Genomic DNA, 13,473 nt, shown 5'->3' on the forward strand with positions numbered 1-13,473 from the left:
CTGTGTTGTGTGGCATAATAGGAAAATCAGAAGAAATATTTTTTATTAGCTTTTTCAAAAATAATATGGGCTCTTATATGAATTTACCCATGTAATTTGTCATTATTAAGTTAGAAATGGATTCTGTTGGACTGTTGGGTTCATGAAAGTGTGAAGCAAACTGTTAAGCAACAGTGTAACTGAGTTCATTAATTAATTACTCAATTTTGACAGTCTCAATAGGTAATCTTCTGAGTGGCTAATTCTCTGAAAAAGGTTAATTTTTTAATAACTTCTCATCCCCCCCCCGATCATATTACTCATTTTATTTTGACTTTTGTTTTGAATTGAACTCTGGTCAATAAAGACTTTGTTTTCTCTGTGAACATAAACAGAGGCATAAGTAAGTAGCTAATGTTTCTAGTCAAGTCAAGAATAAATTAATCAGTGTCATTGTGATCTGCATAGATGTAATGGTCAGTATTATACAATAATAATAATAATATGCCATTATTATTATTATTATTATTATTATTATTAGTAGTATTCGTATTAGTATTAGTATTATTATTATTATTAGTATTATTATTATTTTGTAGTAATATTGGTAATGCTTGGTCAGGAATGCATAGGCTCTAACATGAATTATGGTTGCAGTTTTTAAATATTTTCAAGTTGTGACGATAAATATAAAGCACACGAGTTAATTAATTTGGTCTTTTGATTTAACAGATAAAACCTTATTGAAGGGTATGTTTTTTTTGTTATTGCTCAATGGTCCCAAATAAAATACAAATGACTTTATGCATGTCTTTGCGCTATGCACAGGATTGGATGGCAGACTTTCAGGTGAATATTAGAATGATATTTAGTCTTATGTATGATAATCTGAGACAAACTTTTTAATGAAAATGCATGATTTGGAAATGCATCACCAAAAAGCATAAACCGAGCAAGAACCCATTCAAAATACAAAAATCAGCACCGGGAAATAAAGGAATAACTCCTTTATTGACTGCACAAGATGAAACAATCTACCAGTGAACTTGCAACAATTCATAGTTAGCCAAACATTTCCAGGAGAGAACAATTTTCTTTTGTTTTGCACATTTATGAACACAAAATTACTATAGCAAATCATCATAGACGATTTTCCAATTCCTGAGTCTCGTGGAATTAAAAAAAAAGGTAATACACAATTAATTTAATTTACAAGCCTGCAAAATCATTGTTCTACTGCCCTCTAGAGGACAAATGCAAAGCTCTCAGTCCATGAGAACTGAAACGCAAACCATTTCAGTTTCCATGGACACCTTTATTCAGTGACATTTATATAGTACGATTTTGAAGCAAGATTTTCTTTTAGAAATAGGCAACCTCCTATACTGAACTCGTTGTATTTACATTTGTCTGAGTAGAAAGTAGAAAAATAAATAAATAAATAAATAAATAAATAAATAAATAAATAAATAAATAAATAAATAAAACATTTTCTTCGAATTAATTAATAGCTAATTCTAGTAGTCACTGAACATTACTATTACTGTTTTATGTTAATGCACGTGCTTAAGTGAATATCTGGAACAAAAACAACAACAAAAATATTACTATCTCTTTCTGAAGTGCTACTTTTTATGGAAGTTTGGATGGACCTGGAAAACTTTGAAACCTCAGACCTGAAAGAAGATTAAGTTGTTTTTATTATTTGCCACTGAGTTCTAGACATTTTTTTGACATTCAATGTAAAGACAAGCGTTTCTCGTTAATGTTTTATTTTGAAAATCTCCTACACAGGCCCAACCCGGAAACAGAAAAGTGTTGTTATGCTAATGATGTGTCATCAACAGATTTGGGTGGAAGCAGTAGATAATGGGCAAAATAAACCCAGCGGACAGTTATTGAAATTTGTCTAAGGGCTTGTGCAAGTTTAATAAGGAACATTGTTTAGTTAACAGACTATCGTAAAGTTAAATTCGGAAACGTAAGTTGACAAAAGCAGCGCTTCTCTTCTGAACTGCTAGCAGGGAAGCTAACTGACTCTCTTCCTCGACTTCTTTTCGGTTCCTGACAGGACAGGACGGGAGAGGGATGTCCTGCAGCTTGTTTGAGTTTTGTCGGCTCCAAGAGCTCAAAACAGTCCGGGACTTCTTGTTCCAGAACCAGAGCAAAGAGTCAGTAGAAGAGAAGAATATAACAGGTGAGCTTACCTGTGCTAAATGTTGGTGAAGATGCTCCAGCAGCAATGAAACGGTTATATGGAGTAATGTTAGCTTAATGCAGCTAAGAGGGAGCATGAATCCGAAATGTTCCCAAGGAAATGTTTCTCTTGATGGAAATAATGACATGGGTATTGTTAAATACCGAGGAATATTTGAATTAATGTAGCCTTCTATATGTGTCGTTCATCCAGATGTTACCAGCGCCCTAACACAGGAAAACATGGCCCTCCTTTTGTCTGAGCTTTATGTGGATGTCTCATAGAGATCCTGTGACTTTTAATATTCTCTATATAAGAAACTATTACTGATTGCAGTTCTTCAAAGAAATCTGTAATGCAACGAGAGATTTCGCTGTAAACAAAGAACACATTCAAATTAACTAACTAGTATATTGTTTTAAGCGTCTATTCTGTCATGGTAATCTTTTTAGTTGTCTCGCTCTAAATGTGAATATGTGACTCCATTGGGAGTTTTTCTGTTTATTACTGTTGAGTTATTGCTTTGAATTGATTGCTGGATAATCCAGACTTGAGATGTCTCTCATGTTTCTCAGCAGAAAACGAACTTTCCTGGGATACCTCTGACTGGGAATCGGGATGGGATAACGATGAAAACAAGGAGGAAGATTCTGCTTCTTCCACCAAGGTCTGAGTTTTTTTTTGTCTCTGTTTCAGTCTTATGTATTTGGGTGCAAAATGTCCAGAAAAAACTGAAACATAGAGGGAGTAAATGTTAATAATTTAAAGGGAAGTAACTGAAAGTGTTTGAAATTGCATACTGAAACACTTACAAGTCCCAAATCTCTGGTAGTCAGGTAGTTACTACCTGACTACCTGACATCGGTATGTCAGGTAGTAATTCTCCTTCATGTCCAAACACCGGCTGTCCTCTGCAGGCAGAGGAAGAGCCGTCGGGGCAGAGCCAGCCATGGCTTCAGGACTGTGTTGTGTCCTTGTCGCCCTGCGCTGACCTGCTGGTTGTGGCTCGAGAACAGAAAGCTGCTTTCCTCTCAGGTCAGAAATTAAAACCATCACACACACACAGTTCTCTGTAGTCTCTGTATTGGGAGCGCTGTAATTTAATTGCAAGCTTTGGTTTCTTCCAGCAAAGTGGCGCACAGATGACAGTGGCAGAGAGGAGATGACCTTGGCCGTGACCTGGAGTGGACACCTCAGCACAGACGAAGGGTGAGACAAGGTCAAAACTCTGACTATAGATCAGCTGACGACAGGAGAAGTGACAGTAATCCACAGAATAATGTGTCTCTCTTCAGAGAGCGTGTCAGCAGTGTCATCGCTATCCCCCTGGCCAGTCAGAAGAGGTGAGAATTACCTACTTGCAAGGTGTAGAAGAACGGTACGACCATATGACCATATCCTAACCGCATGTTTCTGGACAACAGGAGCTCCACGGGGAGGCCCGACTGGACCTGTATAGTTGTGGGCTTCACATCCGGTTATGTCCGTTTCTACACAGAGGTACTCTTTAGTTTCTGCGTCCTCAACTCTTGTAGTTACAGACAGTCTAGATAACAGTGTTTTTTCCTGTTGTGTTATCACATCAGAGTGGGGTTCTTCTCCTGGCCCAGCTGCTACACGTGGACCCTGTTCTGAGGCTTAAATGTCGCACCTACGAAATCCCTCGTCATCCTGGAGTAACGGAGCAGGTAAAAGGGAAACCCAAATGCATCGGTCGCAGCTGACACGTTTCACAATACCCGGGGTTGAAGTGTTAGTTATGAGCTAACGGATAATCTCCCTCTGCAGCACGAGGAGCTCAGCATCCTTTATCCTGCCGCGCTGGTCACCATCGACGGCTTCAGCCTCTTTCAGTCGCTGCGGGCCTGCAGGAACCAGGTGGCGAGAGGTACAGCTGCTTTACTTGTTATGCACAGCAGGGAGGGAGGCCTCTCGCGTGGTGCTAATTGTTCCTCAGAGATAATCGCAGATGTGTTTTTCTCTTGCTGGCTGGGTGGATGTAGTGATTGCTACGAGACTTTCAGGTACAACTGAGGCATAACCTGTTCTTTTGATGCATTCAGGTTAGCAGCTTTTTGCTATGTAGAGATCTGCTGTTGGGATTTTAGCTCGTAGTGCTCTGAGGATCAGTGCTTCTAGAAGCTGCAATGCAGATGTTTAGGGCCTCAGTTTATCTCCTGCAGTTTGCATCCTGTCTGAAGGAATCGTTTTATTTATTGAGAAGGAGCTTGATGTTGAAAGAAAGGCCTTGAGTGATTCTTGTATTTGGAGTTATGAAATACAGAAAAAGTATGAGGGTGTGTTTGCCTGCTGAGTAGTTATCATCTGTGAGTCTCCTAGCAAAGAAGATTCTCCTCTGTGTTTTTGTATTATGTCTTCTTTTAATAAATCTTTTGAGGGCTTTAAATGGAAGTGCGTTTACCACACCGTGTCGGTTAATGGAAACGTTTAAAACATTGAACTGACAGTGTTACTGTCTCTCACTGTGCAGCTGCAGCAGCAGGTAGTGATGTTGTCCCCCCTCCTCCTTTGGCCTACAAGAAGTGGGGTCTGCAGGAAATGGACACCATCGTGGACCACAGCAGTGTGGGTAAGATATAATTCAGAACAGTTATGAGTTGATTGCTCACAATCTGTTTTTCATTTCTGGACTGTTGTGCCTTCAAATGATTAAAACGAGTTCCTAAAGCATTTTAACTACAAACATAAGAGGCTCATGTAATTGTTCTCCTCTTGGTAAAGCTTGGACTTTTCCACATTTTGTCACATTACAGTCCTGAACCTCAATGTACTTTATAGGATTTTATGGGACAGAGCAACACAAATTAGAAGATAGATGTGAATTTGAAGGAATCATTTCAGTATCTCAAATTAAAATCTAAAAAGTGTGATCTGCTTTCAGTATCTAGCTTTTTGAAGTTAGTACTTTGGGATATTTTCCTGTTTTTGTCATTTTTTCTTTCTGCAAAATAGTTCAGTCTCAGATACATCTGATGGAAATCCTTTGTGAATATCACATTTCATGTCTCGCCACAGATTCTTAATTAGATTAAGAAGAATTAAGAATTAGATTAGATGGACTTTGACTGAGTCATTCTGTATCTGATTTGATCTTGCTGTGAGCTTAAGATTGTTTACCTAGAAGGTGACATTCCTCTCTAGCCTTAAGTCTTTTCCTTCATCGATCAGGTTTTCCTCCTTGATCAATCTGGTTTTATCTCCATCTATCTTCCCATCACATCTGACCAGCTTCTATTCCAGTGATGAAAACTTCCTCCATTTCAGCATTCTGCTCTACTTTGTACTTTAGCTCTACAATTATGTCTGTCCTCTGGTCGCAGGTGTGATGACGCTGTGTGTGTTTGACCAAATGAAGAATGCATCCATCTTGGGGGGGTTCCATGCATCAGTCAAGGGGAGCCCCCCTGCCATGAGCCAGTTTGTGACTGTAGGGACTGGGCCGTACGCTGGATTTTACTACGCAGTGGAGGTGTGTGTGAGGAGAGTAAATAAGTGTTAAAGCTGTGTAATTGTCTGTTCTGTGGAAAACTGCATGCGACGGTCTCTCTGTGTGTCTGTAGGGAAACTCCCAGCCTCTCCTGTCCCACGTGGCTCTGGCTGTGGCCAGCAAACTCACCTCAGCGCTCTTCAACGCTGCCAGGTTCGGAGATCTGCGAGCAACATTTGCATCAAAACTGAACAAAAAGAATCCCGACACAATGACGGAGCGAGAAGATGATGCACAAGACAAAAATTAATCAGTGTAGATAGTGTCCAGAATATGAATTTAAAAACTAAAGAGCATGTTTCGAAACACGAAATTATACATGATATAAGTTTTGCCACTTCTCCTGTTTCTAATCATGTTTTAATTATCTCCTCCGTTTGTCGTTTGGCTTTTCCCCTGCCGTTCTGCTCTCAGTGGATGGTTGGGGTGGAACAAGAACAAGAACGAAGAGGAAGCAGCTCAGAAACAGAAACCTAAAGTGGAGCCGGCGACCCCCTTAGGGATCAGGTACTGTTCATGATATCTGGATGCTAACTGAGTCATATTGATATTCAAAACTCTTTCCTTTGTCCTTAAACCTGACAACCTGGACCTTCAGATTCGGTCTGCCAGATTCCCGGCGCCACGGTGAGTCCATATGTCTGTCGCCTTGCAACACGCTTGCTGGAGTCACGGATGACTTCGGTAGAGTGACGCTGCTGGACCTGGCGAGGGGCGCCGCCATCCGCATGTGGAAAGGTGAGAGGAGAAACCAACATCATCAGGGGAAGTGAATCATGATGTTCTCCATTGCATCTTTGAGTGAACAAACGTGACCATGTAAAGATGTTTATTTGGTCTGAATGACAGGCTACAGAGACGCCCAGCTGGGGTGGCTGCAAGTTCAGGAGGAGCGTGGCGATCGGGAATTCTCGCCCTCTGCCTCCCTCCCCAGACGCCACGCCCTCTTCCTCATCATCTACGCCCCCCGTAGGGGGATCCTGGAGGTGTGGGCCATGCAGCGGGGTCCTCGAGTCGGCGCATTCACCGTAGGCAAACACTGCAGGTACACGCCATCTGTTTACTTCAACTAAATCTGAGCTTAAAGTAGCTGCAACATCTATTTGTTTCTCTTTTTCTTTTTTTTTTCTTTTTTTTTAATGTGTGGACTTGATTTTCTGTTAGGCTGCTTTATGCCGGCTACCACCTGATGGGAGTAAACAGTGTGACCAGTCAGGGCTGGCAGCTCCACACGCAGCAGGTGTGTCTGCTGGATCCCACCACCGGAGCTCTGAGGACCATCAACATCCCCTTCCATCTGGCCCTCAGGTTGGAACAAAGACATCTGTTGGTCAGATGTCGCAAAGAGAAATCAGCTTCTATCTGAACACGTGCACGTCACGTTAGTGGATGATGTTGGAGGTCTTCTCAAGCTACCACAGCTTAAGAAGATCTACAACTTAGTTTATTTCTCTAATGTTAAGCTTGTGACGGCTTACCCTGTCGGCCTTCTCGGTCTCTCTCTTTCAGTGATAAAAAGAACGAGCGCGCCAGAGACATGCACCTGCTGAAGAGACTGAGCGCCGTGCTGAAGAGCAGAGACATGGACCCCGGTAATGGACACGCGACTGAGAGCAGAGTGAAGACCCAGAGACGCTGAACTGTTCCTCATATGGTTTCTGTCTGGTTGGTTTGCAGTTTCCTTGGAGAGAGAAGCTAAAAGTGTCTTGTTGGAAATCAAACACCCTGCCATTAAGAAGCAGGTTTGTAGATTAAAAAAATCAACGTGTAATCAAATTATCCTTTGTATTTTTTATAGTTATTATCCTTAATCTTCTCTCTGGATCCCCTTCAGGCTTTGGAGTCTCTGCTGTCAAACAGGAACGCTCCGGTCTCTTGTTTGACTAACGTTACTAGTGCCTTACATGATGCTTTGAAGCAACAAGGTAGCATGAATAATTTCACCTCTGAAGAAAGTTTTCTGTCAATAAATGGCAAAATTAAGCATATCTCAATTCAAATCTGTTTAAAATAAAACAAAGCTTGTATTTCTGTCTGATAGATGCAGATGAAGTGGAAGCATCGCTGCTCCAGCTCTGCTCCTCCCAGTTGAAGCTGCTTCAGCTCTACTCGGACATCCAGCAGCTGCAGTCGGCTGCAGACACAGAGGCCTGCTCCGGAAACGTCTGTGGCAAAACGCATGAACGACACCAAACGCGGCGTTCCTGCCCTCTAACTCGGGCTCCTTTCCCCTTCAGGAGGACTCCCTCGAAGGCATAGAGGAGGAGTTGTCTCGTGTCGGTCCCGCCTTGCAGCGCTACGCACAGCTCAGCTCCAAACCGTCTGTGTCTTTCGCCCAGGACTCTCCCGACACGCCGCTGTCCGCTCAGGCTTTCCTCACTCAGCTGGAGTGTGCCGAGGACGGAGAGGTGAAGGTGAATCGCAGGTCGGATGCAGAGTGGAACCAGCTTGGTGAGAGTTTGAGGCCTTTACTCCTGAACGGACACGATGTAATGAATTAGTCACATTTATCAATGTCATCTTTCTATGGTTTCTGTTTCTAGGTTAAACATAAATGAATAATGAAAATGTGTTAAAAAAAAAAGTTGCCAAAATACAAACAAGAACTTCAAAAGACCCTAAGAACTATTGGTGTTTAAATCAGATCGACTTCCTCTTTTGTGAGTTTGTGAGCACTGCTTGATGTGCTCAAGTCGTGTTTTTAATCCAGCCTTTGTTGTTTGTTCTTTGCAGGAAATTTTATGTTTTGGGGCTGTTTATGTGGTAAAAGTCCCACCCATAAAGTGTGTGACACATTACAACTGGCTGGCATCAGCCCACAGCAGCTGCTGGTAAGATTACGTCCCACTGACGGAGGAGTTAGAAATGTAAATATCATTTACTTTTCCAGGGTTTGGTAATGCCTGTTTTCTACTCTTGTAGTCTTTGTTGATGAGTGTGTGGCTGCAAAGGGAGAAGGAAGTGCTTCAGAAGCCAGTGGAAACAGTCAGAAATCTGCACACGCTGCTCATCGCACTTAGCAACATGGACGGTTTGTGTTCTTATCAATGTGTCTTGGGGAAATTTAGAAAACAAAGATGATGCATTTTCTTTCCTTTGTTTTTAGGTGCTGTCGAGGAGTCATGGGATACACAGTCTGTCTCCCCCTGGTGGCAGCAGGTCCGATTCACATGCATCCAGTCTCACAACGCTGCTGCAGCTTTACTGGCTGCTTTAGTCGCTCACCGCGCCGCCAAGGCAAGCATCACAAGCAGGGCTGACAGCAAGGTAACAGCAACGCCCTGCCAATGTGGAAGATGTGAGATTATGAGGCGTTGAGAGAAATATTCAGTGTTTGGGCTTTGCTGTGCTGGGTTACAGCTGCAGTCAGAGTGGGAGGCCGTGTCATTGGAGCTGGAGCAGTGGGTGGTGTGTGTCCGTCAGCTGGAGGACGTCCTGGTCCTGCAAACTCTTCTGTTGGTGCCTTCTCCTCAGGGAACAGCAGGGGGAGCTGTAGTTCAGTGCTCCATCAAAATGCTGCAGGAGGGAGGCACAGGTGACACCCGCAGGAAGGGATGATGGAGTTTTTGTTGTTGTTGTTGTTGAATGGTTTCCAGTAATTCCACTCATTCATGCTTTCACATCAGATGCAGAATAAGAATATGTGAACTCAGAAGATATATGGCCTTATTAATGACAAGGGTTTCTTGTATTATTTTTAATATTCACTGCTGGGGAGGGGACACAACTGCTTTTTTTTTAACATCTTGGGTTTTCCTCCTTACATTTGTCCTTTAAGGTGGTATTGCAGACAGTGTTTCCAAGTGGGTGTTCAGGCAGAACATGGCACCGGAGCGACTGAAGAAAATTCTCCTGAGGAAAGAAACTCAAGATACAGGTGACCAAAAGGAGCAGAAAGAGGACAGAGAAGAGGCAGAGAAGTGCCAGGAGGAGGCCGACAGGACAGCAGGTGGCAATGAGGAGATATTTCACACAGCTTTTAGATTACTTATGGATTTTCACATTATGACACTTTTTCTGTCCTTGTTTCTCAGAGCTGTTGCTGGCAGTTTGTCAGCGTTTTCCAGATTCTTTGTCTCCCGACTTGCTCTTCGCCCACTGCTGCTGGGAATATGTGGTGCAATGGAACAAAGACCCGGAGGTGCACAGAAACACTGACTGCTCTGATTTCACACTAGTGCCTTTAGGGAATACCAGCTTTATTTTTGAAACGTACACTTTTATAAAGGTGACACAAAATGATCTCCTCTATTCTTCAAATGATTAAAAAATCACTGAATGGTAGAACTCCAAACTCTTTCCTGACAAAGCTTTGATTCTACTATTTACTTTCATTCGCTCCTCACTGGACCTGGAAATAGTCTAACTTTGAGTCGTCTTTACTCAGTAACAGAATCTAAAACAAAGAGCCTTATTGTCAGCGTGTCCTGGCTGTTTTTGAGTCTCTGGCTGGTCTCCAGTCAGCAGATCAAGCATGTCATCTAACTTCTCAGTACATCCCTAATAAATTTAATCGACTCCCTGGGAGAGAACCAGAAATGTTCAGCGGAATAAAAATGTGTAGTCAGGCTCCCAACTGTAATAAATACAGAAGAATGAGGATAACTCTTGTTATATTTATACATATTTTCATGTTTTCCACTGTCTTAGGAGGGCCGATATTTATTCATTGCTGTGGAACATTTGAAGTTGATCACCAGTCCTCACATTCAACTAGGTCAGTGTTTTTGCTCATCAATAATACAAAGGAAATCCTGATATTCATCAGTCATTTGATGTCCCCTGCAAAATATTTTTCCAAACTTCTTTAATGTAAATCCAATGATTCTGTCCAGGTATTTCCACGATGATGTGGAGTACCTTCATCGTCAAGCGTTTCTCAGCAGCTGCTTTCCTCATGGAGAAGGTGAGGCACAAACTTACGAGCTGCTGTAGTCTAGATATACTTTGGGTCGTTATTTGAGCCAAAATGACACGCTTTGCCTCTTAAGGTGGGGAAAGCACCAAAAGATCGCTTATGTCGACGGGTAAGTTTGTCTCAGCGCAACGCAGTGTTTAGTGTTTAGGTTCACAGACTGAGGAATTGTGCTTCTGTTGTCAGGATGTTGGGATCGGAGACAAAGCCATGACGTCGTTCCTGGGCTGCTGCGTCCAGCTGCTGCAGATCCTCATGGAGGTGACTGGATTACTGGTTAAGAATCAGAGCTCTTTGTCCTTTATACCTTTCTACGTAAGTAAATGAAAAGAACACGAGCGAAGCATGGAGAGTGGACAACGCCTGGCATAAGAATGTTAATTAGGCCTCACAAATGAGGATGCACGTGGAGGTGTGTTGGGTTTGACGCATGTCGCTCTGCTGTGAATGCGTACGGGGAGGCCCGGTGAAGCCGCTGGGTTTACTGAAGCGGGGCGGATGCTTGCAGGCGGACTCGGCCATGGAGGAGATTCCAACTCCGGAGCTTTCCGTGGAGGAGGTGTGGAGCGGAGCCGAGGGGCCCGCCTCCATAGCCGAGCTAGCCCTGGAGCAGAAAGGCGTTCACTACCCTCTGGTGCAGCACCACTGGCTGTTGGCGACGCTTCTGCACGCCGCCATGAGCTTCAGCGTTAAAGTCAAACCGCTCAGTCTGTTCGACAGCAAGGTGAGCGCACACACGAACGCAGCAGGTTGTTGTCATAGATTTTGTGCATCTCGGTCTGTATTTGTCTTTTTTTTTAGGGTAAGAACGCTTTCTTCAGAGATCTTACCACCATCCAGCTGATGCCCAGCGGAGACATGGATCCTGGCTTGGTCTCACTACGACAGGAGGTGATTGGTGGAATGAAATGCAGAGGGCGATTTTTATAAATTATCTTTGAAGTCTGTCATCATTCATACTTCCTGTTCTGGTCAAGTTCCTCCTGCGGGTGCTGACTGGATGGGTGCAGGCGACAGACGACGCTTCCTGCTCCTCCCCAGCGCCTGCCTTCACGTCGCTGCCCTCTGATGGGCCGAAAGCGGACTGGTGGCCCTCCCTGTGCATGGACCTGGGATCCCTGCTCCAGGTCAACCCAGACATCCTGCGCCGGCACCTCGTCTGCGAGCTTTACAACCAGGGCCTCGACCTGCGAGCTGAGGAGGTGAGTGATGTCTTATTATGGCAGACAGTTTTGAGTCTTCCCATATTTCTAAACATTTACTTTTGAAACAGCAAGATTGTCTTTTCATCTTTTTTAAATGAATGTTCAGGGAGCCACAGAAAACATTTAAAAGGTTTGTAGAGAAATCACTGATATTAATCTAAAACCAGGGGCCCTAAACTGTTTGACAAAATCTGGAAAAGTATGAAACTTCAGTGAGGAATTTTCCAGACCGGGTCAAGTACAGAAGATCATTTGTCTGTCCAAACTTTATTCCGTCCTTCCATCTGCACAACCCATCCTTCAATACACGTCAAGTCTGACTGTTATAAAAACATCGGAGTTAAATTCATTATGAACTTTTGTATTCACGTTTTAAAAATTGACCGAAAGGACTGAGAATCCTGGACATTTGAGCCTGGTAAACATTTGAATTTTGGATACTTAAGATCAGCTTCAGTTCTATAAACAATGACAATTCCTTCATTTATTCTCCATATTCCTGCAATAATACTATATAGAGAAATAACTTCTGCATCGACACCCGCTGTTGCCTTCTAGGCGATTCTGCAGGTGGAAGATAAGGAAGTTCTGGGCTCCCATCTTTTGGTTCTGACCGGTCAGAGGCTCAGCTACTCCCTGCTTCACAACCAGAACCAGACGCAGGCTGCCATGGAGCTGCTGGCCCGCCTGCCTCCAACCCTCTGCACCTGGTTGAAGGCAATGGTAAGACAATGGCAACGGTTGCGAGGGGTGCAGCTGCCTAGCTTCAGCAGAGAGGCAGGGTGCACCCTGCACAGGTCGCCAGTGTGTGTAGTTTGTATTTGGAGTTATTTCTGCCTTCTGAGGTCACAGTAGCTTGTAGAAGACTCTAAAGCAGCACATCGTGAGACCCTTTAACTAGGCCGCCCAACATTAAGCTTAAAAAAAGCCACTTTTAAATCTAGTTGACCAATTTTCACGTTAAAGGGAAAACTAAATGCTTTAATTTCTGGCTTTACTACTCAAATTGTAATTGTTTGACATCTAATAATTGTCTTGTATGCTGCAGGATCCCAGCGAGCTGAGATGCCCCCTGGTCTCTCTGTCCAAGACCAGCCGACTGGTCAGCCATCTGATTGAAATGCTGCCAGAGAACCACGCCCAGTACAGCCTGGCCCTGCACCTGCTGGAAGCCGTGGACGTCCTCTCTCTGTCCAATGAGGACTGATTTCCGCTGACTCGGCTCTAAAACCCCACAGCTGAACATTAGAAATCATTATGATCATCTATGTTTCATCATTTAAATCATGATTCCGATTTAAGTTCAGTGTTAAAGAAAATGGCTCTTAACTTTTTTTTGTTTGTTTGTTTTATTAGCCCATCAGGTTTCTGTGCATGTAACATAAATGGTATTAAATATTTGTGTATTGTGTTTTCAGGATGAGTCATGTTGAGGATCGGGGCATGTTAGTTTTACTGTATCTCATCGTCAGTCCTGTGGGGCATTTCGGACCCGAATCGGTCATTTCCGCTTTCGCACAGGCAGCACGTGTATCATAAATGAAGAGAAGGATGTTATTTTTATTTATATATGCAGACAGTTCTGTATTAGCCGCATCCTGTGTTCTGTAGTTTGATGTCCAGCAGGGCTCTGATGCAGAATAAAGACATTTCTCAAAAGTTGGACTAG

General features: G+C 43.2%; 1 protein-coding gene across 3 annotated transcripts; it reads left to right on the top strand.

The window, feature by feature from the left end:
- The first annotated feature begins 1,761 nt into the window (after window positions 1–1,761).
- Window positions 1,762–13,463, top strand: rab3gap2 (RAB3 GTPase activating protein subunit 2 (non-catalytic)). 3 transcript variants are annotated; one of them, XM_015005784.2, is made up of 36 exons: window positions 1,762–1,960; window positions 2,051–2,176; window positions 2,752–2,843; window positions 3,094–3,211; window positions 3,304–3,385; window positions 3,472–3,519; window positions 3,601–3,676; window positions 3,763–3,864; window positions 3,965–4,064; window positions 4,668–4,766; window positions 5,518–5,666; window positions 5,758–5,837; window positions 6,099–6,191; window positions 6,283–6,422; window positions 6,534–6,729; window positions 6,849–6,992; window positions 7,194–7,276; window positions 7,362–7,426; window positions 7,519–7,609; window positions 7,726–7,847; window positions 7,922–8,135; window positions 8,418–8,515; window positions 8,607–8,715; window positions 8,791–8,951; window positions 9,045–9,219; window positions 9,463–9,633; window positions 9,719–9,825; window positions 10,335–10,401; window positions 10,520–10,590; window positions 10,676–10,711; window positions 10,786–10,860; window positions 11,108–11,323; window positions 11,401–11,490; window positions 11,577–11,801; window positions 12,363–12,527; window positions 12,853–13,463. In XM_015005784.2, the coding sequence occupies exons 2-36, from the start codon at window positions 2,068–2,070 to the stop codon at window positions 13,009–13,011; spliced, it is 4,128 nt and encodes a 1,375-aa protein (XP_014861270.2). In that variant the 5' UTR covers window positions 1,762–1,960; window positions 2,051–2,067; the 3' UTR covers window positions 13,012–13,463. The 3 variants fall into 3 exon arrangements, with proteins under 3 accessions (XP_014861270.2, XP_087858499.1, XP_087858497.1); XM_088002373.1 differs by having other exon boundaries at window positions 7,925–8,135; XM_088002371.1 differs by having other exon boundaries at window positions 2,755–2,843.
- Window positions 13,464–13,473: the final 10 nt, after the last annotated feature.

The sequence above is a fragment of the Poecilia mexicana genome, unplaced genomic scaffold (assembly GCF_051168715.1).
Source record: "Poecilia mexicana isolate PSO_F unplaced genomic scaffold, ASM5116871v1 scaffold_22, whole genome shotgun sequence".
Taxonomy (NCBI): Eukaryota; Metazoa; Chordata; class Actinopteri; order Cyprinodontiformes; family Poeciliidae; genus Poecilia; species Poecilia mexicana.

Excerpts from the sequence above, each read along its gene's own strand:
- rab3gap2 (XM_015005784.2), top strand. The coding sequence starts at position 2,068 with ATGTCCTGCAGCTTGTTTGAGTTTTGTCGGCTCCAAGAGCTCAAAACA. Across the intron at positions 5,838-6,098 it reads GCGCTCTTCAACGCTGCCAG|TGGATGGTTGGGGTGGAACA; the intron begins GTTCGGAGATCT and ends TTCTGCTCTCAG. Across the intron at positions 6,730-6,848 it reads ACCGTAGGCAAACACTGCAG|GCTGCTTTATGCCGGCTACC; the intron begins GTACACGCCATC and ends ATTTTCTGTTAG.